The sequence below is a fragment of the Barbus barbus genome (genome assembly GCF_936440315.1).
Source record: "Barbus barbus genome assembly, chromosome: 7".
NCBI lineage: Eukaryota > Metazoa > Chordata > Actinopteri > Cypriniformes > Cyprinidae > Barbus > Barbus barbus.
The window spans coordinates 34,094,525-34,122,276 of record NC_136735.1 but is presented as its reverse complement, the minus strand read 5'-3'; the positions used below and the strand labels follow the sequence as shown (position 1 = coordinate 34,122,276).

Here is a 27,752-nt window from a genome sequence, read left to right as displayed (position 1 = left end):
AGGAGACTTTGTGCATTTTTAGATTTTCAAAAAAACACCATTTAGTATGTTTTTAAGCCTTTTGAATTACGGGGACATAGGCAGTGTCCTCATAAACCACCTTCATATTGTAATACCTCTGCCATACCCATGTCATTGTACAAATTTGTGTCCTCATAAACCACATAAACATGCACACACACACACACAATGCCCAAAATCCACTGTAATTCCCCACAGCTTTCAAAAATGCTCTGTGTGAGCATATCTTTTTTTTCTTTATTCTAGTAAGGACGTCTCACATGTCCCTCATGTCTTGGTTTTGCTTTTGAGAAACAAAATTTCATAACTTTGTTGATTAATTCGTTTTTTAAAAATATGAACCTGTGTGATTCAACTAAAAACACACGCACATTCAAAACCATGTGAAGGAATTAAACAAATAGAGTAGCAAAGGTTGTTTTTTTTCATTTGTAAAGTGTGCAGAAGTATGAAGTAAAAATTTGACCTACCCTCAGCACAATGCAAAACAAAGACACAGCTTGTGTTCACAAAAGCACACTGCAGAGCTACACTTACCATTGTTACAGTGTGTGGTAGTATGTACAGTATATTATGCACAATCTCTGATTGTTCTGTATGCATGGAATATCTGGATGAAAATGCGAGTGATGTCAGCAATTATGTTGTTTACTCATTATTTAATTAGATAGCCAAATATAAATGTATTTTATTTATACTGCTGCACATACCTCCAAAAATATAAGGTAGTAGTGTGTAGTGTAAGTGGCCTATACTGCATTCGTTCAAACATAGCCTGTATAATGCTGCCCTCTGCTGGGAAATTTCCAGTTTGGAGCAAAAATAAATAAATAAAGTACAAGTTAAACGATAAAGTCTAAGAAAAAGATAACATGAATCATTCATTTTTATGATGTCTAAGTGTTATATTTTGTTAACCTTTGTATTGTTCTAATTAGCTTTTGTGATGTCTGTATGTCCCCCTTTTCTTTTTTCTCCTAATGTTAATTATCGTGTTGTTGTTGTTGTTGTTTTTTTGCAATAATAAAATAAGCATAGAAAAAAAGAAAAAAAAGAGTTTCTTCCTCTAGGGGGCGCTCGGCTGCCCTGAAAGCCTAATCTTCCATTGACTCCCATTCAAAACTTAGGACTTTTTTTGTTTTACCGTAAACATTTTCGTATAAAATGTATAATCTTTAAAGTCAATTGATCCTAACATTTGTTATTTTACATACAGTGGAAATCCACTGCAGCCGCAATTAATAAACTGATTAGTTTTAAAACGATCATTCATTAATCACAGCGAACTATGATTGGACCATTCTTATTAGCGCTGAGAAAAGTAACGCTTCCCATGACAGCGCGTTACCGTGTGATTAGAGCGCTGGGACCACGAGAAGTCCGCAGGTCTTATCAACCCCGGTGTTTGGCGTGACGTCGGTCTGTCCCGGTGTTATTGTGTAAGTCATGGATGGCGGAGCAGTTTATGGCTGCAAGGACATACACCAAACGCAGACGATTAATGCATTTACCAGCTCTAAGGTTCATCTGAGGGGATAATTATTCAAGGACTAGAAGCACCTCGGTGACATTTGAAACAGGTTAGTTTATAATCTTATTGGCCTAACACAAGTTTATATGCGCGTGCTATCACATCGTAATACTATGTTACTTTGATATGCATGTAATAAATGACTCTTACAAAGAAGAACCGTCATTTTCGGACATGCAATGTACCATCCTTGGTGGTGTATTAGTTATATATAGTTATTTTTAATGTTATGCATGCAATGTACCATCCATGGTGGTGTATTAGTTATATATAACGTTAGTTATTTTTAATGTTATGCATGCAATTTACCATCCATGGTGGTGCATTAGTTATGCAAAATCATCTAAGTGCTATTTTACATTTTCTTCTAAAATGAGCATTTTTATCAGGCTCCTAATTCAGTAATTTTACTTGAATAGGTTTTTTTTCATTGCCATTAAAGTGAAATAACATTAATTTTACAAGAAAACTTCAGCATTGCCCCCCATTTTCCTTAGTTATTTTTAATGTCTACATTATTTTTAAGTACATCATATTAAACTAAATGAAAATGGGAAATGCTTGTAGCTATTTTTTAATATTAAGTAATGATTTTTCTTTATGATTTTTATTTTTAGTATAGTTTAACTATAATAACGCTGATACAGACACAGTACTTTCTACATTTACTATGGTAATATACTGTTTTTGCACATGCACCATATCATAATTATTTATTTGCACATGTACTATAAAATACAACATTTCCCACTTTCACATGTAGTAAATTATAGTAAATACCTTGGAGTACACATGATAGTTTGTGAATATGGAGTGCATACAGTACCATAGAATTGTTTGGTTGTGGGAAATAAAAGTTGATCAGGTTTCTTCACTGTATAGTTTTTTCCAGATATTCTTTGTGTGGGTCCATCATCATCATCATCATCATCATGGTGGAGATGAAGAGTTACTGTGAAGCGGGGGTCTCCATGCAGCAGGTTTGGGTGGAGGGCGGTCTGACTCTGTGCTTCTACTTCACCCTGGTGCCATCCGTCCTCCTCACCCTCTCCTTCCTCTTTGGCACGTTTCTGTGCGTATGCTACAGCCGTTACGGCACAGCCATGGAGCCCAAGTTCATCCCTCGCTCTCGACTCTACCGGCTCCAGGTGGGCCTGTCGGTGCTGCTCGTCCTGCAGGCTCTGGGCTGGATGGTGTTTCGAATCGCTCGGAGCGGAGAGCTGCCGGGGTACGTGGTTGTGTACGGCTGTCTCTCCATGCTGGGCTGGATCTGGGCCGTGGCCCTGCTGCGTCTGGAGAGGAGGAGGGTTCTGGTGCGGGACAGAACCAGAGGACACAGTACAGTACTGTTGCTGTACTGGGCTGTAGCGTTTGCGGCTGAAAACCTGGCGTTTGTGTCGTGGATGAGCTCTCAGTGGTGGTGGACTCTGGAAACATCTGATCAACAGGTAAGTGTGTGTGTGATTGTTTATGTTAATGAAAATTTGCATATGGTAATATGTTGCATTAATGTAAGGATAGGGGATTTTTTGCCTGTTTATCATCCACCAAGTGGAAAGTAATGGCTTACCTCTCTTTAACGTCATTTATATTGAATTATGTTAAGTTATGCTCCAGATTTTAGTACTTTGGGTACTTTTTTAGTTTTGTTTTTTAATACATTGTACTGATGCCATTGTTCTGAAGTGTTTGAAAGTGATGTCAGATGTAGGAATCCTGCTCACACACCATGACTCAGGATTATGGTAATAGTGTGAAATGATTATTTATTTACAATAAAGTTTCAGGATCCAGCAGATGAGGTTTAACAACTCCGCAATGACTCTGAAATTCTGTCAAGTTTGATGGTCATTGAAAAATAATATTGAGTCATTATGTGTCTGTAAATAGTAGACAGTGACGTGGAAATATTGTTGAGTCATGGTTAGTTCTAGCTGCTTGCCTTCCTGCCTGTATTAGCCACACACCAACTGTCTAAGATCGACCAATCAGAAAACAGATTGTGACACTTCATGACGTGGAAGTTTCGCTCTGCTTATTGCTAGTCTTGCTGTAAACATTGAATGTTGAGTGCATGTTGTAAAAATGGCAATTAATTGGCCAGATTTTCCTAAAAAAGAATTTACAAAAATAGTAAAGTTTTCAAATAAAAAAGCTTTGCAAATGTATATAATAAAATAAAATTAAAATAATTGAGCTTTTTTCTCTGCAGTTAATTTGTACAACTTTGTATACAGCTTATTATTATTACATTTAGCATTGTAATTATCTCAGGACAATCAAATAGCTGTGTGTGTGTGTTATAATTAAATATTCTGTTATTAATTATTATTAATTAACCTTTAATACGTTATCAATAATTATACATTTTTTTAATTATAAATGTTAAGTAAAACTGAAATCTAAAATTCAGTCTTTATTTATTTATAACTCCCATTTTTTAATTTTATTTAAAACATTTCATATTTAAAACTGTTTGTTTTGTATGTGCTTTGTTTTAAATTTGTTAAACGCCTCCTATTAGTGCTACAATTGTTTTAATTGGTAACTCACTAATTACAGAAGACAAATTCAGTCAGCTACACTGGATCAACTGCAATCAAATCCATGCTACGTAATAATATTTATTTTTTTAAATCTGAAAACTTTGAAGACCTTTTTTTTAAAAGCTGATGACTAAAACAAAATGTGAGATGCATTACAGTAATGTCACTCTTTACTCTTTAGATGATATCAGAGAGATGTATGATTGAAGCAGATACAAACAGTAGCAACTCATTATCATTCTGTACATAATATCATTGTCTGCAGATGGAGTTTGCTTTCTGGCTGGTGCGGTACTTCAGCTCAGGTTTGCTGTTCCTGTTAGGCCTCAAAGCTCCAGGTTTGCCACGCCGACCGTACATGCTTCTGGTCAATGAAGACGAGCGAGATGTGGAGCACGGAGCAGTAAGACATTACATTCACTCTCAAATCTTACTTATGTAATAGTAATTAATCTTATTAATGCATCTCTTACATGTTTTCAGCCTCTTTTGGGTAATTCTACTGAGAATCAGTCTGCATGGAAAGATTTTGGGAAGAAGGTGCGTCTGTTGTTGCCGTACATGTGGCCTAAAGGCAACGTCCTGCTCCAGCTGCTGGTTCTGCTTTGTCTCGGGATGCTGGGAGTGGAGCGCGCCATTAATGTGTTTGTGCCCATCTACTACAAGAACATAGGTACAGAATAAGACTCTTATTTAGTCAAGAATCAATTATTCATGCTATATTTACATTAAGTCATTTTGTTTATCCAAAGTGACTTACAAATGAGGACAATGGAAGCAATTAAAATTAACAAAAGAGCAATGATAAGTCTCAGCTTAGCAAGTTTTTTTTAAATTATATAATAAATAAAAAGAAAACCGATAGAACAGAAAAATAATAAAGCAAGCTAGTGTTAGAGGCCTTTTTTGCTTTTGTTAATTGTGTAATAAATAAACAAAATTAAGCATTGTTTGGTAATTGGTTGACCTAAATTGGTAATATTATCTAATTGTGTACTCCAATTTTATTACCATTTGCTATAGCGAATAAACTATGATAATGTGTTTATATAGGTGTATATATATGTATATGAATTTCTGTTTTTATGTGCTAACACATTGATTTCCTCCTGTAACAGTGAACCAGCTGACAGATGGGAGCTCCTGGAAGACTCTGGCGACTACAGTATGTGTTTATGCGTTCCTGAAGTTCCTGCAGGGAGGTGGAGCTGGTGAGGGAACATCTCCCAATTTAATCTCTTTGTAGTGTAACGTGGAATATCCTTTAGAATTCGACTACAATCTGATCTCCATTTGATTCCATCTGCAGGATCGTCTGGGTTTGTAAGTAACATGCGTTCGTTCCTGTGGATTCGAGTGCAGCAGTACACTAACCGCGTGGTCCAGGTGCGTCTCTTCGCTCATCTGCACTCTCTCTCTCTGCGCTGGCACCTGGGCCGCCGCACAGGGGACGTCCTGAGAAGCATCGACAGAGGAACTTCATCCATCAACAGCCTGCTGAGGTCAGAGCTAAAAAATGTTTTAAATGAGCATTAGCTTTAGATTAAACTGCATCTTGATACCACTGACCTTCTTATCTCAAGCACTGGAATGCAAGTATTAACAAGGTCAAGTAGGTCAGTGTGCAATATTAATCTTGAATGCATTAGCATTCATGCATATAAAACTTAAGTACAGATAGTAAGCTTGTGCAGTAAAAGTGGTCTCAGTATGTATTATCTTGAAATATATATAAATGTTTGTTTTTTTTTTGTTTAATCCGACAGCTACATCGTATTCAGCATCTTCCCCACTATTGCTGACATTGTCATCGCCATTATCTATTTCATATCCAATTTCAATGCCTGGTTTGGTCTCATAGTCTTCGTTTGCATGGCCCTCTACCTCAGTAAGTATCTAACAATGGTCATTTCTAAATGTGAATACATGAACACACACACATTGCTGAAGATACTGTAGTTGCTTCTTTTCAGTTTTTTTGTTTGTGTATTCTGGTTAAGTAAATTAAAACGTTAAGTAATGGAATAACTACAGTGTATGGAGTTATTGTCCTGTAACCAAAGTCTTTACACAAATTAAATTTGAATATCTTGTCTAGCTGGTTTGGGTGTGTAATTGGAGGTTGGGATAATGGCTAGGGTGTATGATGGCATATTGTGCAGAACATAATATATACTGCCTTCTGTAAGTGTAGCATCTGAAACAGAATGCAGTATGCAAACATTTATGCTATATTTTTTGTCACACCATTGCATAATGCTTAACTAAAAACTAAAAAAATCATTTTCACTTATTGAAATAAAGCTAAAATGACAAAATATAAATATTAGATGAAAAACTTTAAAAACATAAATGAACAAATTAGAAATATTGCCTTCACATTTAAAGTTAAAGTACTGAAATTACTAAAAGTAAAACTGAAATAAAAATAAAGCTAAATAGATGTGGGAAAAAATATATGAAAAATGACAAATACTAAAATTGTAATGAAAATGGAAAATATGAATTCAGTATAAATTCAAGCTATTATTAAAAATACTTTAGTATATAAATAATACTAAAATAGCACTGTCAGTTAATCTCATTATGCAGTTTGCTTGTTTGGTGTCACTTTATGATTTTATGAATAAAAATTATTATTTTAAAATAGTGAACAATATACTGCAGGCTGCACAAAAAGTGTGTACAGCAGTTCTGAATATACCTAAACTAAATTAGATTTATTGATTGATTGCTGTTATCTATGTCTCTGTCAGCTCTCACTATTGTTATCACTGAATGGAGAACCAAATACAGACGAGATATGAACACACAAGATAACAATGCCAAATCAAAAGCTGTGGACTCTTTACTGAACTTTGAGACGGTATGGCTTTAGTTTGTTTGACTAAGGCATCAGAATGTGTGTTACAAGAAATATTACACTTGTGCTACGCAATATAATACACATAATATGCATTGCATATGCTGTCATTAAATTATGATATTGTCAACAGGTGAAATATTACAATGCAGAGAGTTATGAAGTGGGTCGCTTTGAGGATGCCATCTTGAAATATCAGGTATCTTTAAGAATATGCTCTGCTCTGCTCACCACACAACATTTGTTGTATTTCATCTTTATTTTATAGGCAATTGATTTGAAATTAATTTAATATTGAAGAGCTCACAGTAAAATAAATAAATGCCACTTTGTCTTTTGCTCAGGTATCGGAGTGGAAGACCAACGCATCTCTGGCGCTCTTAAATCAAACACAAAACCTCATCATCGGCTTGGGTCTTCTGACCGGATCTCTGCTCTGTGCGTACTTCGTGACAGAGGGAAAGTTTCAGGTACGAACAGTCAGGACTCCTCCAGAGCACTGGTTGATCATTCTGAAGCCATCAAATAATCTATGGTTTATAGCAGGAATTAAAAAAAATTAAATAGAAAGAAGGAACATAAATGTACACAACTGTTTAAAAGATTTTGAATATTCAGCAAAGATGCATTAAATTAAATTCATTCTTTAACTCAAATAAATTCTGTTTGGCATTACAGGAAAAAATTATTACATTTTAAATGTATATTTAAATAGCAAAAAACGTTATTGCATAATATTACTGTTTTACTGTATTTCTAATCAATTAAATGCAGCCTGGTTGATCATAAGAGATGCATTTCAACAACAACAAAAATCTTACTGACTCCAAATGTCTGAACAGTAGTGTATATGTATACAGTGGACAGTTCTTCTGACTTTGCAATTTGATTGGATGAGCCACATTCAAAATCATTGTAAAACAGCCTATAAATGCGCACCTGTAACAGCACATCAGTTAAATTACATGTTGCTCTTTTCTAAAGTTTCAGTGTTGCTTCATAAACAGCCTAGATTTTGGCTAATTAACTACATTACTTTTCCAACCAGGGATTTATGAGATTGTGATTGAAATGCTATTGTCATATTATTTACATGTTATTTTTACATGTGAGTTCATGCTCACAGTTCACTGTTCATAACAATCAAACCAATACAGAAAAAAATCATGTCATTTTAATATCTTTTAAAGTGAAATGCAATAAAACAAGTAGAAAAAAAAAACAATATAAATAAATGATTTCAATGAGCAGCGAACAAGCAGAGATTTTTGTAAGCGTTTGTTTGTTTGACATGAACTACATGTAACTCATCACGGTCTTCCAGGTCGGAGATTATGTGCTGTTTGGGACGTACATCATCCAGCTCTACACTCCTCTCAACTGGTTTGGAACATACTACAGGCAGGAAGCTTTTGTCATCTGTGTATAGATAACTATATAGTTTTAAACAGAACGAACAGTAAACGTGTATCTTTCCTCTAACAGAATGATCCAGAATTCCTTTATTGATATGGAAAGCATGTTCGAGCTCTTTAATGAGGAAGAGGAGGTGAGTGGAAGGCTTTTCGTTGAAATTAATTTCCCAGAAGTATTGGGATAATTAAAGACATGATGATTTGATTTAGGTGAAGGATGAGGTCAACGCAGGAAACCTCGACTACAGCCAGGGAAAAGTAGAGTTTGAGAACGTCTTCTTCAGCTACACCCAAGGGTGAGCAGCTTCAGTCATATTCGTTTCTGTTGTTTTTTATATTTTATTTTATTATTATTAGAGTAATTTGTGTCACAAATAAGCAATATTCAGAATTGGATATTTTTGCAGCAAGGAGATTCTAAAAGACGTCTCTTTTACCGTTCTCCCTGGACAAACAGTTGCACTTGTAAGTCTATTCTATTCTATTCTATTCTATTCTATTCTATTCTATTCTATTCTATTCTATTCTCTGCTGCTCAAGAAACATTTCCTATTATCAATGTGGAAAACAGTTGTGCTGCTTAATATTTTTGTGCAAATCCTGATATACTACCATTCAAGCATATAGAGTATATCTAGATTTTTTAAAAACAAAAATATATTAAGTTTTATTCAGTAAAGAGGCATTATACTTAATTAAAGTGACAGTAAAGTATTTATAATGTTACAGAAGACTTTTTTATATAAATTTGTATTCATCAAAAAATAAAAAAACTTATTGCAGTTTCCACAAAATATAAAAACATTTTTTATTTATATATATATATATATATATATATATATATATATATATATATATATATATATATATATATATATATATATATATATATATATATATATATATATATATATATATAAATAAGAAAAAGAAATCATTTTTGGTTCATTTCAGGTCGGGCAGTCTGGATCAGGAAAGAGCACCATCATCCGTCTGCTTTTCCGTTTTTATGACGTTCAGGGTGGGTGTGTAAAAATAGATGGCCAAGACATCTCAAAGGTAAACCTGCCATTGATACAAGAACAAAGGGCACCCAAACATTACCTTTAAATTCCTGTCATGTTGCACTAAATGTGGCATGTCTGGTTGTGTCTCAGGTGAAGCAGTCCTCTCTGCGCGCTCACATTGGCGTCGTACCTCAGGATACCGTCCTGTTTAATGACAACATTCGAGATAACATCCGCTACGGTCGAATTATTGCTTCTGACCAGGAGGTGGAGGAGGCTGCCATCGCCGCTGACATCCATGACAAAATCATAACCTTCCCGGAGGGTGAGAACCATGTATACAAAATCTACATCTTTGCAGCATAGAATCATATTTAAACTGTAGTCAATGAATATATAAAATGTGACATTTATAAAAATGTGCATCTGTAAAAATCATTTAGTTTAACTTGATTTACTAAAATAACTAAAACTGAAACAAAAAACACAACTAAAACTTAATTGGATACTATAATGGTATTTCAGTGATACTAAAATAACACTAGTATGCCATCCATTTTGAGTCTAGATAATATAGCTGATATTCATAATTAATATTTATTTGTAGGCTATGACACTCAGGTGGGTGAGAGGGGGCTAAAGTTGAGCGGAGGAGAGAAGCAGAGAGTCGCCATCGCTCGCACCATCCTCAAAGCGCCACAGATCATCCTCCTCGACGAGGTACGGCATCACCAGTGCATTATGGGAGAATGCATACGCAATGTGGGAACTATCCCTTGCCTTTTGCTTTTATGATTTCTTGTTGAGAAGTTGTTTCAAAATTAGATAATGCTGTGCAATTGCATTGCTATTCAAGAGTTTGGAGTCTGTTAGATTTTTTTAAGAAAGTTTAAGAAATTAATACTTTGATAATAAAAATGTAAATATGCTAATCACAAAAGATTTCACTTTCAAATAAATGCTGTTCTTTTGAACTTTCTGTTTATGGAAACATCCTGAATAAATGCCACTTATGAAAGTTCTGTTAAGTTGTAATAATATTTCACAATGTTACTGTTTTTATTTTTGTTCAATTAATTGTAGTGAGCGGTACTGGACAGAAATAGAAAACAAGCAAGCAATTGTCTTGTTGTGATTAAAACACTGTAAAAGACAAAAAAGTACTTTTTTCTTGATTGACTAATTTCCTCATCTTCTACTCTTCCTATAGGCCACATCTGCTCTAGACACACAGACGGAGCGAAATATTCAGGCCTCACTGGCTAAAGTCTGCGCCAACAGAACCTCCATTGTGGTGGCACACAGGTAAACACATCATTAAATCAATTAAAAGATGTTTTTACTCAAATCATCTTCCATCAATTACTATAGTGATCAAACAAGTCATGAATTTCTTATTGTATAACACCATCATTGATTTGCACATTGTAGATTGTCGACTGTGATTGGAGCCGATGTGATTCTTGTACTCCGTGATGGACAGATTGTGGAGAGAGGAAGGTGGGGTTATTTACTGGTATACTGAACACACATGTAGACAAAGTTAATACATGAACTATGTGGTTTAAAGTCTGGTTTTGTTGTTTGTGGTAGGCATGATGAGCTGTTGGCGAAGGGAGGCCTGTACGGTGACATGTGGCTCAAACAGCAGCAGGCGCAGGATTCGGACTCGGCCTCTGACACCGAGACCAAGGACAGGAAATCTGAGAAACTACAGCCACAATCAACCACTGCAGGACATAAGGGACATTAGGCACATGAGACGTGCAATCAAATCTGGTTTCGTGTTCATTTTAAGCTCGTCCAATGCTGTTTTGACATTAGAACGATAATGATTTAGTATCGTATTGTTTTTGCCAGTTCTTAAAAGTGATCCATGTTGCCTAAGGATTTATTTATTTATGAGATATTTAAGTCATTTTTATATTCCTTTTGCAATTATTTTTCACTCGTTGCATTTATAATGCTTATGAATATGAGAGAAGACTGAAAGAGAATAAAGTAATGCTCTGACAATTATGGTTGATTAACTTAAATTATGTTGAATGTACAGTGGGGATATTTTATATTAATCAGTCAGTAGATTTATCTGATGCTCTGCTGAACATTCGGCAACTGATTGTAATTGTATATATGATCTACATCAGAACACATTGAAATTTTATTACAATACAGACTAAGATTTAGTTTAAATTTAGGACTAGGTTATAGGCAGGGGTGCGGTCATTTCCACAATCAGTTTTCATGTTAGTTTCTGATATGTGCACATTTGTCTGACTTTTTTACTTTATGATCATTTGTGTGCTTAAAGGTCATTTTGTTATGTTGTGTGTGTGGAGTGATATTTATTGCTTCGATGCAATGCAATACTGTACAACTTCAGTTCAGTTTAAGGGACATAGGAGCTTGCTCACTTTATAGGACTTGCACTAAACTCAGGGGACAAGGTTGAAATGAGCCATCTGGGTGTGTTTTTGCTGTACTATGTAGATTTCCAGACAAAGAAGTGTTTTAGTCGTCTTTTTTTAATGATTATTCAAAGAACGGGTGGAGGAATAGCAACTGACAGAATTTGACAGTCATAACAGGATGGATAAGGTGTGTGATTTTTTTTGTATGTATTTTATTGTGCAATAAAGGCAACTAAGGGAATATGTTTATATTAATATGCTCTTTGTGATTTTGTGCGTAAAATATTGTATGTGCATTAAAATGCTATAACGTATTTCCTTTATATTTTGTTTAGAAATAAAAATACACACAATATATATATATAAAACAATATTTTGTTTATTACTGTTGTATTGTTTGTATTAGATTAGAGACTTTCCTTTTTTTACACTAGGGGGCGCTTTAGGGCCAAAAACAGAAAAAACTATATATTTTTTTAAATATAAAAATATATTTTTACATACCTGACATGTAATCGTTTAAATCTGTGGCTCTATTACTGCGAAGTACTTGACATATAAATAGAAATCTCGCGATTTCAAATAAATTAATTTAAAAACGTCATAGTGAGTAATCATAAACTACTGAGATTGGTCCATCAAAAATAGCGGTGAGAAAAGTAACATGTACAACGTTGTAATGTGGGACTTTAACTTTAATAGCCTTGGCACAGAAATATACAGCGATAAACTATATAGCTGTTTGAAAAACATTTAAATTACACCATAAAAATATTTGGTCCAGTAGTCTCGCCCTACGCAGCTGAGCGCATTGTCTTACGTAACTGTCTTACGTAACTTACGTAATACTTTGTGAATACGTCGCGACGCAGCTGTCACGGCAAAGAGAGAGAGGGCGACTCCACGACGCCTTCCTTCCGGCTTTCTGTGTTTTCAGTTCTTTTAAATTAATGCTGGAGACCCAAAATGGATTTTGGCGATTTGTTTGACGAGCGAACCTTCACCTTTTCTGACTTCCAGGAGTTTACGGTCAGTATCGCCGGTGTTTTTGTTCTAGTTTTGCTGGTGTTTTGGCGGGTGACTGAGAAACTCACGCGAAACTGACTTATGTAAAAACTTCAAATACGTTTTAATGTCTTCTTTCATTTAAAGCACAGAACATTTAGTCTGAAAGAAACTAATTATTCCTAAATACAGTAAATATCTTCTGTATTTGAGTTTGTAAGACAGTAACTGTTTGTTGTGAGTATTAATCTACGTGAGTCCGAGGCTCACTCTGAGGCCTAGTGTTTGGTTTGAGAGGAAATACACAAAACATAGTGAAGTTTCTGCTTTAATGATATTACACAGTCTTCATAGATCTCCTTTAAGTTTATTGTTTAGATATTTGATATTTAAACCATGTGTTTTGTGTTGTGTGATCAGTTTCTGCCTGGACACGAGCAGTGGTCAGAGACGGTGAGGAAACGACTGTATTATGGTCTTGATTCTGACAGCCCTCTGGATGCTCTCTCGTGTCCCATGACCGGTGAGTCAACAACTACTGCATTCATTTATCTTCACCAAACTGCTGGTTTAATGCCCGTATTTACAAAAAATAAAAGATACACACACACATATATATATATATATATATATATATAACACATATACACATGTATGTATGTGTGTGTGTGTGTGTGTATCAGAGGTGGGACCAAGTCATTGTTTTGAATGTCACAAGTAAGTCTCAAGTCTTTGCATTCAAGTCCCGAGTCAAAATAGGCAAGTCCAAGTCGAGTTGCAAGTCCTCAACTTTTAGCTTCAAGTCTTAAACAAGTCATTAGTGCTCTTTGCCCAAATTAGTGTCTCAGTATTAATTACCATATCAAATGTATAGTAATTTATATCAGGAAGTCGGGTAGAATATGTTTTACATAGTTTAATTTCATGTGAGATGGGTGCCCTTAGTAAAACTACTCAAGTTTAATTTAGGGATTGTGCCAAAATAGGACAAGCAGTGAAAAAAACCTATTTTATTAGTAACAGAATAGCAAAGACAACATCATTTCATAGAAATAACAGCTGCAATATTTTGCATGTGTGCATAAGAAGAATATATGCTTCTAGGTGTTATATCTAAGCCAATGAGCCATTATTTGGAACCACAATGAAAACATGTGAGCAGAAAGAACTAGAAGAAATAACTGCTGCCATACTTTACATGTGAGAGGAAAGGTGCAATATGGATGCAGACAAACTCAGGAAAAAAGACATTAAAAAATGCTGTGCTACCATTCTTTATAACTAAGAGTAACAAAGACAAAATTTTGTAGGCCTACGTTAAATGTTAAGTTTATAATATGCATAGTTGATCGCTAAATTTAGGGGCAATGTGACTGATTTACAACATGTGAATTCAATTATTTATCCCGAAAGAAATAAGTGAAATGAGTGCCTGGTGAAGAGGGAGGAAAATTTAGTATATTTTATAGTTATAAATGGACTACAATTCACAAATCATTTTGTGAAAGAACACTTCTTCAAATTAAATTTTAAATGATCATTAGGCCAACTGCTGCTTTTTTCGCCTTCAAATTATAGCTATTTTTTTTGCAATAATTAATTTTAAACCTAGCTTAAATCAAGGTTTATCTAACAATTATTTTGCGCCAAAATTTAAACCTTTAAAAATAAGCAGGTTTACATTTTAACCCATCATTTTGATCCTGGGTTTAAGTAATATTTGCACCATAACTTTAAACTCAGATTTAAATCTTGATTACGGATTAACTTTAAACTTAATGGAGGTTTAAATAAAATAAAATGCACATGCAATTAAAATGTGCAACTGATTGCACAAAAACAGTGGAGACAAAAAAAATATAATTGACCAAAAAAAAGGTCTCGGAGAGGTGTTTACCAATGAAAATGAAAGCATATGGAGTTGGCAGAGCTGCGAGGGTCATGGCGGGATGCGGATCTGTCACTCATGGTTTAGCATTTAACAGCAGCGGTCACGGTGATGATGGAGGCGAGCACCAGTGATTGCAGCCGCACCTCTTGTTTCTCATGCCCGCTCCGTGTGTCTGCTGGGCGGCGATCAAACGGGCAGGGCAACGCTTTTCATGAGTGGAGATAGCTAGACGAATCATGTCTTTTTTTTTTTTTTTTTTTTTTTTTTTTTTTTCATATCTCGGTTCTTTTGTCATAAGTTATGCTATTACTCCATTAATTTATACTAGCAAATACTGTATATTAAGCGCTCCCTGAACGCAGTCTCTGGCTTATTGCCAGTCAAGTGCAGCCAAGCACGCTGCACCCGTCTAGAGTGATAACGATGCTGATCTGATTATAAAGTCTTTCCAAGTCACAGGGCTCAAGTCAAAGTCAAGTCTCGAGTCATTGCTGTCAAAGTCTTTTTTTAATTATGTCGAGTCGAATCGCAAGTCATCAAATTTGGGACTCGAATCAGAGTCAAGTCTCGAGTCATGTGACTCGAGTCCACACCCCTTATATATATATATATATATATATATAATACATACACAGACAGACAGTGCCCTCCAAAAGTATTGTAACAGTAAAGACAAAATTGCTTTGTTCGCTGTGGTTGATAAAATTGTTACAGATGTTACTGATTTTAATAAACAAAAATTTACCTCTGCATCCTAACTCAAGCTACTATCAAATGTGCATTTCTAAGAGACAAAAAAGGTGATATTATTATTAATATTATCAGACAACCCAAACCTGTTTCTTGGTTTTATTAGAATCAAGATGTCATTCATTAGAACATGCAGAAACTAAGAAATTAATTTTTCTATTTAGATATTTATTTTGTTAAGGAAAATTAATGGTCTGGTTTCTACAACTTTCACTTTGGAGCAAAAATCTGGCTTTAAACTTAAAAAAAAAAAAAGATTTGACATTGAGATATATATATGCATGTTAAGTATTATTTTGATAATTGAGGCATATTTTATTATGGCTTAATTATTTATACATATATGTGACCCTGGACCACAAAACCAGTCATACGGGTAAATCTTTTGAAATTGAGATTTATACATCATCTGAATCCTTTCCATTGATGTATGGTTTGTTAGGATAGGACCATATTTTGCCGAGATATTTGAAAATCTGGAATCTGAGGGTGCAAAAAAATCTAAATATTGAGAAAATTGCCGCCTTAAGTTCTTAGCAATGCATATTACTAATCAAAAATGAAGTTTTGATATATTTATGGTAGGAAATTTACAAAAAATCTTCATGGAACGTGATCTTTACTTAATATCCTAATGATTTTTGGCGTAAAAGAAAAATCGATGATTTAGAATTTGTTGTTGGCTATTGCTACATATACACCTGTGCTACTTAAGACGTAAGGTTTTGTGGTCATGGGTCACATATTTACAATTATTAGAATTTAGTTCAAAGTCTAAAATTAAATACCGGGGAGACATATTGCTCATATTAATACTTTGTCATAGCATAACAATATTTTGGGTCATGCAAAGTTTCTATACCAATGAATTCCCAGATAGGGCCAATGGGCCATGTTTAGGTATATATATATATATTTTTCATCATACATATTCTATTCCTATAACAGTTTATTTTATGTGTTATTTGTGTGTTCAGTACTGCATGATCACTCATCATTGTATTTCCTCTAGATATTGCTGTGGAACTGCTCCAGAAATCTGCCCCAAGTCCCATAAGGAAACTCCATAAGAAATACGCTGCACACGTAGCCAGGTAGGATCGCCTTAAATCTTTGATATCGAAATATAATCTCATTAATAAATATTGTGTATGATGCATTATCACTGAATTAATCTCAAATAGTGTTTTGTTACAGGGAAGCATGTATATCTCCCTGCGCTATGATGTTGGCCTTGATATACATTGAAAGACTGCGACATAGAAATCCCGAATACCTGCAACAGATCTCATCCTCAGACCTCTTTTTGATATCCATGGTATGCACATCCAAGGATTTTAAATTTTTACTAACTTTTAATACCCTTATTTGCTTCTCTGAATTTCTAATGTTATCTGCAGATGGTTGCCAGTAAGTATTTGTATGATGAAGGAGAAGAGGAGGAGGTTTTCAACGATGAATGGGGCACTGCGGCCAAGCTGGATGTTCAGACTGTGAACGCTTTGGAGATGAGCTTCCTCAATGCGATCGTAAGCATGACTCTCTTCTATCTTTCTAAAGAGCTATGGCCTTTTACAGTGCTTTGTCTTGTTTTGTCCTTTTATACACACTTATTAAAGCTAATACTAGAGTAGGTTGCATTTCTGGTTGTGAGTTTTTTATAGAAATTGATTTGCAACAAGATCTTTCTCATTTACAGGACTGGAACCTCTTCACCGAGCCCAGTGACTTCTTTAAAGTCCTCAGTCAGGTGGAAAGCAGGTTGGTTAACATGCACTACTGTGTCGTAACAGTACATCTCAAATTATACTGAGTCACATGGGTTTAAGTGAACACTCCTACTGGCCTTTAAGGAGGCACAGCATTCATCTTTGTTTTTCTTTTTAAAAAATCAAGGATGATTTGTCATGACCTGTTTAAATTACCTACTGGGCAGTGACTCACTTGGATTTAATACGGTTGCCCTTTGCAGTCTAATCTGTTTATCAGAGTGTGTTGGATTAGCAGTACATTTCTCTTAAGTTGTGTGTCATATGAAAAAGTTCAAGGCCCTTACACATGCTTGTTTTGTTGTTTGGTTATGTTCCAGTCTAAAAAGATCAATATTTTTGTCCTTGTAGCATTGCGGAGCGACAAGGAATGAAGCGAGGTTGGTTCACCTACACGGATCTCTGCGTCCTGTTGGAGCAAACCAATTGGAGGGAAGCACTATCAGCTATCTACCAGCACTTTACCAAGGTCAATAATCACAGTTAAATCCATATAAACTCCGAAATACATATGATGTACACTGTATTCCCTATTTTTTCCCTATTCCCAAATTTTCCCTATTTGCTGTTTTTAAATATTATTTTATTCAAATATGGAATGACGGATGCCTGTTTTGACATCTCACTGGACATTGTCACCAAAACAGTAAATCTGACATTTGGAGAATTACATTTTTTATTTAATATTTGGGTAAAATTGTGGTTATGTACCAATATAAAATAATGCTAATTATATTTTACAGTCACAATGTTATAATGACACAATTTTTATTATTACTAAATTTCAGATAGCAGTGCTATCTTTAACCGTTTGTTGTGTTCTTTACCTCCCCTGCAGGTTACCTGTATGTTGGGTCTCCTGTACTTGACTAGCGTAGCCGGTCTCATCGCTTCCTCCGCCGTCATCCACCAGCTTGGCCATCTTCCCAATACCAGCCGCACTTACTTGGACCAGATGAAGCACACATCCATTCAGACACCAGCACTTTTCCCCGAGCTCTTGCTGAACACGCCGCGCCCATCCTCAAACCTCCACTGCTGCGTCCTGACCAATGACAGCTTGAAGCCGCGGCCCACCGCTCTGCCAGATCAGCAGGGTTCTACCTCTTCGTCCTATCAGAATATGGTGCTTTGTCTCTGGGGCTCCATCATCTCTGCTCTTTCCTACTCAAACCCCTCGTCGGACATCCAGCCACAAGACTGTTTGGTGTCTGAAGTGATCTGTCACAGTCACATGGGCAGTTTCCCTCAGTGTGCAATAGCTCGCAATGGCTCGGCGCCTCTTTCATCTCCGTGGTATGCTCGTCTCTCAGCACTTTGGCTTGGGGTTGCTCCATTTAGTGAAAGCCTGATATTTTCAGACCCCCATCTTACCTCCATGCCACCATTTCAAAGATGTTGCCCAGAGACGACTTTGCCATTTGGGAAATCGCCATCTCTTCTCATGCCCGGCTAGATGAGTCTTAAAGCGAAATAAAACCAGCAAAGTTTACATACGCAGTCAGCTCTCTCAGTTTTCTTTAATGTTGTATACGAACCAGCCAAATGGCTTGGTTATAGCCAGGTTGTGGTGGGATATCAGTATGTTGGGGAGATGGTTGTAAGGAGGTTTATTACAGAAGTGAATTTTGATGTGTGATGCAGTGTGTGCTTATGCAGTATGAACAGGCTTTCTTTTCTTTCACTTTCCGGGTGGGTTAGTTTGGTTGGTTTTAGATGTTACGTGAAACCTCCAAAGCATCCAAGCAAAAATAATGGGAAGTAGTTACGTAAGTTAACAAAAGGCTCTGCTGTTATTCACGGAAGTGCGTGTTCTTGCTTTGAATAGTTTGCATGGTTTTGTGCAACATGCCAATGTCCTGAGGAGGACTGCTTTGTTTTGAAGTTCCTTCCTGTTGGGAAATAGTTTGAATTTAAGCCTGGTTTTGTTCACTTTGGTTCAGAAAGGAAGGGTAGGAGAAAAACAGAAAGGGATCAGTTTTACAATTTAGTTCAAATTTGTAATGGCCAGATAGTTGATGCCATACCACGTCCTCGTCCTCATTCATCGTGGATTGCTTTAGTTTGTAGTAACAAACCTCAATATTTTGATATCCTCAAGTAGTAAAATATTGCAGAACAGGATAATTTAATAGATTTGCATTCATTGCTGGACTTGAATGAATTTAATTTTGGCTTTATTTGATGTTTTTTAAACAATGTAAATAAGCAAATGGTATTATTATTAAGACTTGGACATAAAAGTACCTGATTTAATGATCTCGTGCATATCCACCATTATTTGTTAATGGCTTCCAAAGTCTATTAACTATTTTTTTCTGTCCCAATTTTGTACATTTTGTATAGAAATAATAAAAGAACATACAGCTGCAACAATGAAAAGAATAAAAACATATTAATCTCAGTCTTGACTTTCGTATCTTTTTTTTTTTATATTGATGGTTTTTACAGTATGATGCAATATAAATGTTTTAAGCATGCAGATTGTATATTGCCTTAAACCAGAGTTAGTGTTGTCACTGATATACTATTAAACTTGTTCATATTTTGAATTTTATTCATTTTAACTTCAGTAATTTTCAAATTTTTACTTTTAATTATTTTGTTACACTTTATTTTAAGGTGTCTTTGTTACAGTGTAATTATATATTTAAGTACTGAGTAAAATTGATTGCATGCACTTATGTGGTTAGAATTAGGGTTACTTGCATGTAAGGATAACTGCACTGAACGTTTATTTTTTGTTTAACATTTTATTTTAACGAAATGATATTAAAACCGGTTTAATGACTACATATTTCGAGTAATATTGAAGAATTGTCTTAGCTGGACTTTGGAAGGCGTGGCGTAAGTTAATTTTGGACCCTTCATGAAGGAATGGGCGGTCGCGCGCATATCACACAGGCCACGCGCTATATTTGGAACAAGCTGCGCGCGCTCCCGCGGGCCGTCAAGACACCTTTACACCGCTTTTAACCGGACTCGTACATCAATATCCTAAAATAGGTGGTCTTCTCTTCACTGCGCCGTCGCTTTGTCTGTCCACCGGTCGGACTGCGCTTAGAGGGAGCGTCGCGTCTTAAATAACCGACCTGATCCTAATATAGCGGGATCCACGAGCATGCGCAGGAAGCGGAGACGCGCAGCGCGCGGAGAAGCTGGACTGTAGTGCACACGCACAAATGGACGCTGGCACGCAGGTAAGAGACGGCAGGTAAATGAAGCAAATGCATGCGTTAAAATAAAGGCAAGACACTGAGTTAAACGTAAACAATTCGTAGAAGTGGCGATGCAATGTTTTTTTACCGTTATTTACAAAACTACCATGGTACTACTGTGGTATTACCTTGTCTTTCTGGGAAATTTAATATAATAAAACCAAAGTGGTTTGGAAGTCCAATGAGTATAACATTATTTTATTATTATTTTTTGTTGCTGACAGGACGATTGCCACGAGGACTGTATAATGAACAGCATAGGTAGGTCAATGCACATTTCATAAAGTCTGTTTGATGATGGGTATTTATTTACATATTGTATTTTCAATATTCGGTGTTGTTTGGTGTGGTTCATGTCTCTCCAGACCCTGATCCAAATGCAGAAGCTTATATGCACTTCATGAAGAAACACTGTTGTTATGATGCAATCCCCACCAGCTGCAAACTAGTCATTTTTGACACCACTCTGCAGGTTGGGATGCAATCATTTTTCTGATTTAATTTAAAAAATATTTGTTTAGAGGAGGTGAACACGCAGCTATTGTATCGATACAGGTGAAGAAGGCCTTCTTTGCTTTGGTTGCGAATGGCCTGAGAGCGGCCCCTTTATGGGACAACAAACTGCAGAGATTTGTGGGTAAGACTGATCAGACTGTGTGCTTGTTATATTCAATTGTTCTCCTGTTTCCTTCATTCCCTTGCCTTTTTCCCCAGGTATGCTGACAATCACAGATTTCATCAATATTCTTCATCGGTATTACAGGTCACCTATGGTGGGTTGCGATCTCTGCCTCTTCTCTAATGATCACCTTGCGTTGTCCTTCGTGGTTTGAATCATATTGATTTTGCATTGACTGCCGCATAATGCTGCATGAGACAGATATTGTTTCTTTGGTAGATGATAACAAAGTGACTTGAAATAGTATTCGGCCTCAGTCTTTTTCATGCAAATGATTTCCTCAACCCGATATTTTGAGCCTTTAAATAATAATAAAAAAAAGCCTTTTAAATGTAAATCAGTCAACTCCGCAGCAATTAAAGAATAAATTAAATTTCCCAATAAAAAAAGACTTTATTTAGATTGTCTAAATACTGTCTTCTCATTACCCCTCAATTATTTTATTTATATGCCTATAATTCTAAAAAAAAATTATATATATTTGTTAATATATGAGTTTTAGATTAAAAATATACAAAATTTGGGGTCACTGAGATTTTAATTTTTTTTCATTTAATACTCTTTTCAGCAATGATACATTAAATTGATCAAGTAAAGACATTTATAATGTTACAAATATTTCTATTTCAAATAAACGCTGTTCTTTTAAACTTTCTATTCATCAAAGAATCTTAAAGAAAAATGGGTAGCACTTAATTTTACTGTCCTGTTTCTCAAGTGCATATTATAGTAATTACAATAACTAGGTAGTAACCCTGAACTTTACTAACTTACTTACTCCATGTAGTAACCTTATACACGAAAAAAAAAAAAGTTGAGCCAACTTAAAATTTTAAGGCAGCCATCTTCAGCAGATTTTTGAGTTTTCTTAACTTGTTGTTTTAAGTTCATACAACAAAAAGTTGAAAATCTCCTACAAAAATAAGTTGAGAGAACTCAAAAATTTTTACCATGTATATTACCAGTACTTTCTTAGGTAAGTACACTGTAAGTACATGCAAGTACACATAGTGTAAAATAAAGTGCAACCGAAAAATGTATCACAAACATAAAAATGTACAAAAATATTAAGCAGAACAACTATTCATCATTGATAATAATAAGAAATGTTTCTCGAGCAGCAAATAAGATATTGATTTCTGAAGGATCATGCGACATTGAAGACTGTAGTAATGATGCTGAAAATTCAGCTTTGCATCAAATGAATAAATTATATTTTAAAATATATTCAAATATAAAATGTTTATTTTAAATTGAAATAATATTTCAGAATTTTACTGTATCTTCGATCAAATACATGCAGCTTTGGTGAGACTTTTTTCAAAAACATTACAAAATATGACTGACCCCAAACATTTGAACAGTAGTCTATATTTATATAAACTGTATAATTATTATATATTTTATAGTTACTTTCTTCCTCTTGTAGGTTCAGATCTATGAATTGGAGGAACACAAGATTGAGACATGGAGAGGTGATTCATTTCAAAGTAAATAATCTGAACTACACAGATGATGTTGGGATGCCATACGCATCTATCATATACAGCATCATACATCATATACCAGTTTTATAAAATCAAAAAAAGTTCTAAAAGACAGTGGGCTTGACTTACTAAAGCATGCAAAATGTAAAGTGTTTCACTGAATTAAACAAAGTTCTTAAGACCTTGACAAATGTGATGCCCCAAAAAGATGCTTTGCTTAATTTTTTAATAAGCATTCTTTACATTACAGATGTTAGCTTGACATATTTAGTACTGAAACATTATCAGGCTGCCTGTATCTCCACAGGGCTCAATATATCTCACGCAGCTGTCATTGTGTGATTACAGGACAAATTTACTGCACGGTGTTACTTGAGATGAACGACTTAGATTTGATTTTTTTGTCTTGTCATGTGCTCTCTCTTTCTGTAGACGTCTATCTGCAATATCACGATCAATGTCTCATCAGTATCACACCGGATGCGAGGTATGACAAATATTGCTTATGCTAATCTTACTGGCGCTGTCGAGTTTCTGGGTGGTTGTTATACATCAGAGTAATTATACAGTAATCATAATTAGATTACATTGATTTTCCTATTTACATTACCATTCAAAATTTGAGGTTGGTAAGATTTTTTAAATGTTTTTGGAAGAAAAAGACTGCATTTATTTGATCAAAAAATGAGTAAAATTGTGAAATATTATTACAATTTAAAACTAGTGTAATATATTTTAAAATGCAATTTATTCCTGTGTTGCAAAGCTGAATTATCAGCATCATTACACCAGTGTCACATGATCCTTCAGAAATCATTCTAATATGATGATTTGTCCTCAAGAAACATTTCTCACTTTTTTTTCAGGATTCGTTAATGAATAGAAAGTTCAATTTATTTGAAATAGAACACTTTTGAAACATTATACAGCAAGTCTTTACTGTCACTTTTGATAAATATTATGCATCCTTGCTGAAAAAAAAGTATTGATTTCTTTCCAAAAAAAAAAAAAAAGCCCAAACACAAACAGAAGTGTATATATTTATAATATGTATTTATATATATATATATATTTTCTGTCTGTACACAGCCTCTTTGATGCCGTCTACTCTTTACTGAAACACAAAATCCACCGGCTGCCGGTCATTGACCCAGAGTCTGGAAATGTCCTTCACATACTGACCCATAAGAGAATCCTCAAGTTCCTTCATATATTTGTAAGATGAATAAATCAAATCGTTAATTCTACTTGAACTCATGATTTTACAGCTCAGCATGTTTATAAATGTGTATACATCTGATTTTCTCTTGCTCTTTAGGGAGCCTCGGTGCCCAAGCCACGCTTCTTGAAGATGCAGATTAAAGATGCAGGAATAGGAACTTTCACAGACGTGGCGACTGTCTCACAGACGGGCACTGTGTACGATGCACTTTCTGTGTTTGTTGAGCGACGTGTGTCCGCTCTCCCAGTAGTGGATGACGATGGTACTTAAAGCAGTACTTAAACTTATAAAATAAGTCATGTTACAGGACAAAAACAGAATATTGTACTTCCTTATTTTACTATATTCTGTTTTTTTTCTAGGCAAGGTGGTCGCCCTGTATTCCAGATTTGACGTGATTGTGAGAATCTCTTCTCCTTTTTTAATTTCAGACATTAAAGGCTTATTGAGGGAACTTGTAAGCATCATCTTGTATGGTGATACATTGTATGGTTGACTGCCAGCGTTTCTTTTGGCAGAATCTTGCAGCGCAGAAAACCTACAATAACCTGAGCATGAGCATGCAGGAGGCCGTGCGGAGGAGACGCTGTTATGTGGAAGGAGTCATTAAATGTTACCCTGACGAGACTTTGGAAACTGTTATTGACAGAATAGTCAAGGCAGAGGTAAGGAAGTGCGTTCTAAACCGAGGCCGATCTCATTAGTTAGAAATTAAAAATGTATTTAAATTGATCCTTTGCATATCTCCATGTAGTTTTGCTCTATTTTATTTTATTTTATATTCTAGATGTTTTAATGGTTTGTTTGGTATTTAACATGGAAAAAATGGCTCTGTTTTACATGATACATTTATATTAAAAATATTTTTAAATTATGACATTATTACATTAGTACTGACAAAAACTTGCATTCATTTTTCGATTTTTTATAACAAATGTTAATTTTATTTATCGTTTAATTTTATTTTTTGCTGTCATTATTATTATAAGTATTTTTATTTAATTTTAATGTATTTAATTATTATTATTATTATTTTTCATTTTATTTCTGAGCTGTTTAATCTTGGTTCTGTGTGCAGGTTCATAGGCTGGTGCTTGTGGACAGAGAAGATGTGGTTCGGGGAATAATCTCTCTCTCAGACCTGCTGCAGGCCGTAGTTTTATCTCCAGCAGGTATTGATGCTCTGTTTTCCTAACCTGAGAGGATATGTTTTCTCCTGTTACCTCATCTAACCAGCACTAGTGTCCAGGTAGGCTTTACTCTGCCTTCCTAGCCTAGCTTTGCCAACACTGCACTACTATGCTACTGCGCATAGTACTAGTCAAAAGTTTAGACACACCAAACGCAAAACAAAAGTAAAATCATCAAAACAATAAAATAAGAGAAATGCAATTATGTAGTGACCAAAAAAAAAAAGGAAAATCTTTTATTTATTAGAAGTGCATCGTGGGATCTTTTACACACTATTTTATTATTTTGTTTTTCTGTTTTGTATTTTTATTTGAAATGTTATTCTATTTTATTATTTTATTTTTTTGCTTGTCATTTTTATAATATGCCATTTTGTTGAGCTTATTTTATTATTTTGTTTCATTTTTGGTTTTATTTATTTATTTGTATTATTATATTGCTAATATATAAAATTACATTATAATTATGTATTGTTAAAAAAAATCTGAAAATCCTACAATAATTTATATTTGTCTAAAAAAACACATTTCCAGCATTTAAATATAAAGCATGCAATCATGAGAAACACAGATTCAGTCAGGTGTGTTTAAACGTTTCACTAGTACTGTAAATTACCCCACAGTCTCATGTGCCTTTATTTATGCAATCAGTACAGTCATTATTGTATATTGCATCATTTGATGACATCGTGCTAAATCTTCTGTTATGTAAAGCTCCAGCAGCCATGAATCGCAGCCACACCTAATACATTTTAGTCTCTACAATGCTGATGCATTTTCTCTCTACTTTTATGTATTCACAACCAGTGAGCAATAACTGAAAACACTCATATGCAATGCTAATGATATAAAATTGCTGATGACTAGAGTTCTCCCTGCATGTTTGAGCGTGTGCGTGACCTGTTTGTTGGTTGTATGAGTATTTGAATGCTTGAGAACACACTGGTGGGTCAGGGACGTGACCCGGGGCCCTTTGTTATAGTCATTTAACACCAGTGTGGTTGGAAGCACAGCCACTGTCCTGACCTGTCCTCTCTGTGCTGATATTGTTGTTGTACTTCAAAGTAGGAATACTATGGTATTATCTAGTTCAAAAAAGCATGGTAATACCATGCTACTTTTTGTAAGTGTATTCTCTAATCCTGTTTCAGGTTTTTAAAGCATATAAAGTATGACCGCGATCAAGAATGAAGAAAGGAGCTCTTTTTTACATACAATACAATACATTCATATTGTAAAATATGATCAGTTTGGATTACATAGAGTGTATAATATATTAAGCAACACATTTCTCATTTAGCTGAGAGATTGTTTATGATAAAAGAGTCCTGGCAGGAAACTGTTGCATTTTGTTTTCATGTATGATTGAGCACATGGGCTTGGGTTTTGATCAAATTGATCATCTAGTTTGCCCTTTGTGCTACGTTATGAAATGTATTGTCAGATTATCATGTTTTGTTTTTCTAATAAACATTTCTTTGTGCTCGTTCTTTGCCTGATTGCCTACTCAACAAATAAGCTTATAAGGAAGTAATATATATATATATATATATATATTACAGATTTTGTTTAATGAATAAAATATAATTTTATTTTAAGTTTAGATAGCTATGTATGTATATATTTAAGAAAAATATGTTATATTTATATATTAAAATAATAAAATTTTATTTTTCTAATGCGCTAAACCAGTGTTTCTCAAACTTTTTCAGCCCAAGGACCACTTTATCTTCCAATTGTTTTCTGAGGACCACCTAACAGAATCCCACTCTAACACGCCCCCCAAAAAATAACAAAATAGGAAGGATAAGCTACATTTATGTTTAATATGCAACTGTTTCCAGTCAAAAACTAATTATTCAAACACAAATGCAATGATATGATCAGAAATTATTATATGAATTTTATTTCATTTGAAAAAGTAAATGTGAAATGAGCTGCAGCTTAATATGAACAACAAACTGCACATGTGAAAAAAAACTGCAATTAAACATACTGTAACAGCCGGTCCCACTTAATGTCATCCCAAAGAGCCATTAGTTTAAAACGGAGGTGGTGGGTAAAGGACCTCTATGGTTGTAAATATGGTAACAATAAAATGTTCCCCTTAATGTCCAATATCACTGAAATTTCTGGGATTTTACACATGAAACAAAAACTAGTACATTACAAAACTAATAGATCTGTGGATCTAAAACTTAACGTGAATGTTAATGAGAGAGTGGTGCTGCTTATCACACATCAGTTTCTGAATGTCTGGCTCCAAAGAGGAGAGTTTCAGTCTCATACTAGGCTCCGCATTTAGTCTGTTGCGCTGTTTTGTTTTCAGACCAACCAGTGTGGAAAACCCAACTTCACAGATGTATGTAGTTGGGAAGGGCATGAGCACTTTGAGGGCAGATTCTGCAAGCTTTAGATGTTCAGGGAGGAGCTGAGCCCAGAAGTCTGTTAAGGGCTGTTTGAATGACATTTTGAGACCTCCATCTGATGCAATGTCCACAAGACTATTGCCTTCTTGTATTGAGAGCTTGGTACATTGCTCAATGATGTCACCAAATGGATTTCTACTCAAAGTCTACATCTAGCTCTGGAAAGTATGCAGCTGCATGTGAAGGCCTTGTAGATGTTCCTTTATGGCTGTGACGGTGTCGTCACCCAGGGTCTCTTCAGTTTCGAGAAGAAAGTCCGCTAGAGTGTTCACAAAACAGAAGATTTGCCTCGTTACCAATGTCCGTGGACTCGTCCAG

General features: G+C 35.0%; 3 protein-coding genes across 15 annotated transcripts; all 3 read left to right on the top strand.

Moving 5' to 3' along the window:
• Positions 1 to 1,392: 1,392 nt before the first annotated feature.
• Positions 1,393 to 12,043, top strand: LOC306873328 (ATP-binding cassette sub-family B member 6-like). 2 transcript variants are annotated; one of them, XM_079422554.1, is made up of 20 exons: positions 1,393 to 1,601; positions 2,435 to 3,000; positions 4,364 to 4,501; positions 4,582 to 4,771; positions 5,217 to 5,309; positions 5,408 to 5,600; positions 5,865 to 5,986; positions 6,855 to 6,964; positions 7,095 to 7,160; positions 7,306 to 7,431; positions 8,286 to 8,362; positions 8,447 to 8,510; positions 8,587 to 8,672; positions 8,784 to 8,841; positions 9,331 to 9,435; positions 9,534 to 9,708; positions 9,991 to 10,103; positions 10,594 to 10,688; positions 10,815 to 10,883; positions 10,977 to 12,043. In XM_079422554.1, the coding sequence occupies exons 2-20, from the start codon at positions 2,485 to 2,487 to the stop codon at positions 11,134 to 11,136; spliced, it is 2,556 nt and encodes an 851-aa protein (XP_079278680.1). In that variant the 5' UTR covers positions 1,393 to 1,601; positions 2,435 to 2,484; the 3' UTR covers positions 11,137 to 12,043. The 2 variants fall into 2 exon arrangements, with proteins under 2 accessions (XP_079278680.1, XP_079278681.1); XM_079422555.1 differs by having other exon boundaries at positions 1,423 to 1,601; positions 2,445 to 3,000.
• A 596-nt stretch (positions 12,044 to 12,639) lies between these two features.
• Positions 12,640 to 19,765, top strand: cnppd1 (cyclin Pas1/PHO80 domain containing 1). Its single transcript, XM_079420550.1, has 8 exons — positions 12,640 to 12,823; positions 13,220 to 13,322; positions 16,453 to 16,534; positions 16,638 to 16,758; positions 16,841 to 16,969; positions 17,140 to 17,201; positions 17,561 to 17,678; positions 18,048 to 19,765. The coding sequence occupies exons 1-8, from the start codon at positions 12,761 to 12,763 to the stop codon at positions 18,663 to 18,665; spliced, it is 1,296 nt and encodes a 431-aa protein (XP_079276676.1). The 5' UTR covers positions 12,640 to 12,760; the 3' UTR covers positions 18,666 to 19,765.
• A 341-nt stretch (positions 19,766 to 20,106) lies between these two features.
• Positions 20,107 to 26,494, top strand: prkag3a (protein kinase, AMP-activated, gamma 3a non-catalytic subunit). 12 transcript variants are annotated; one of them, XR_013784410.1, is made up of 13 exons: positions 20,108 to 20,409; positions 20,652 to 20,688; positions 20,793 to 20,899; positions 20,983 to 21,064; positions 21,142 to 21,200; positions 22,536 to 22,581; positions 23,026 to 23,080; positions 23,683 to 23,809; positions 23,912 to 24,077; positions 24,178 to 24,215; positions 24,334 to 24,480; positions 24,894 to 25,064; positions 26,157 to 26,491. XR_013784410.1 is itself a non-coding variant. In XM_079420957.1 (13 exons), exons 1-13 carry the CDS (start codon positions 20,392 to 20,394, stop codon positions 26,162 to 26,164), a joined length of 984 nt encoding a protein of 327 aa, XP_079277083.1. In that variant the 5' UTR covers positions 20,108 to 20,391; the 3' UTR covers positions 26,165 to 26,494. The 12 variants fall into 12 exon arrangements, 8 of the variants coding, with proteins under 8 accessions (XP_079277085.1, XP_079277084.1, XP_079277083.1 ...); XM_079420957.1 differs by having other exon boundaries at positions 24,894 to 24,987; positions 26,157 to 26,494; XM_079420954.1 differs by having other exon boundaries at positions 20,108 to 20,423; positions 24,894 to 24,987; positions 26,157 to 26,494.
• Positions 26,495 to 27,752: the final 1,258 nt, after the last annotated feature.

Bases quoted from the DNA above. Each gene is read 5' to 3' on its own strand.
- LOC306873328 (XM_079422554.1), top strand. From the start codon at position 2,485: ATGGTGGAGATGAAGAGTTACTGTGAAGCGGGGGTCTCCATGCAGCAG. The intron at 4,772-5,216 runs GTACAGAATAAG...CTCCTGTAACAG, and splicing joins CATCTACTACAAGAACATAG to TGAACCAGCTGACAGATGGG. The intron at 10,104-10,593 runs GTACGGCATCAC...CTCTTCCTATAG, and splicing joins AGATCATCCTCCTCGACGAG to GCCACATCTGCTCTAGACAC.
- cnppd1 (XM_079420550.1), top strand. From the start codon at position 12,761: ATGGATTTTGGCGATTTGTTTGACGAGCGAACCTTCACCTTTTCTGAC. The intron at 13,323-16,452 runs GTGAGTCAACAA...TATTTCCTCTAG, and splicing joins TCTCTCGTGTCCCATGACCG to ATATTGCTGTGGAACTGCTC. The intron at 17,202-17,560 runs GTTGGTTAACAT...TTGTCCTTGTAG, and splicing joins CTCAGTCAGGTGGAAAGCAG to CATTGCGGAGCGACAAGGAA.
- prkag3a (XM_079420952.1), top strand. The intron at 23,081-23,682 runs GTATGACAAATA...GTCTGTACACAG, and splicing joins AGTATCACACCGGATGCGAG to CCTCTTTGATGCCGTCTACT. The intron at 24,216-24,333 runs GTGAGAATCTCT...TTCTTTTGGCAG, and splicing joins ATTCCAGATTTGACGTGATT to AATCTTGCAGCGCAGAAAAC.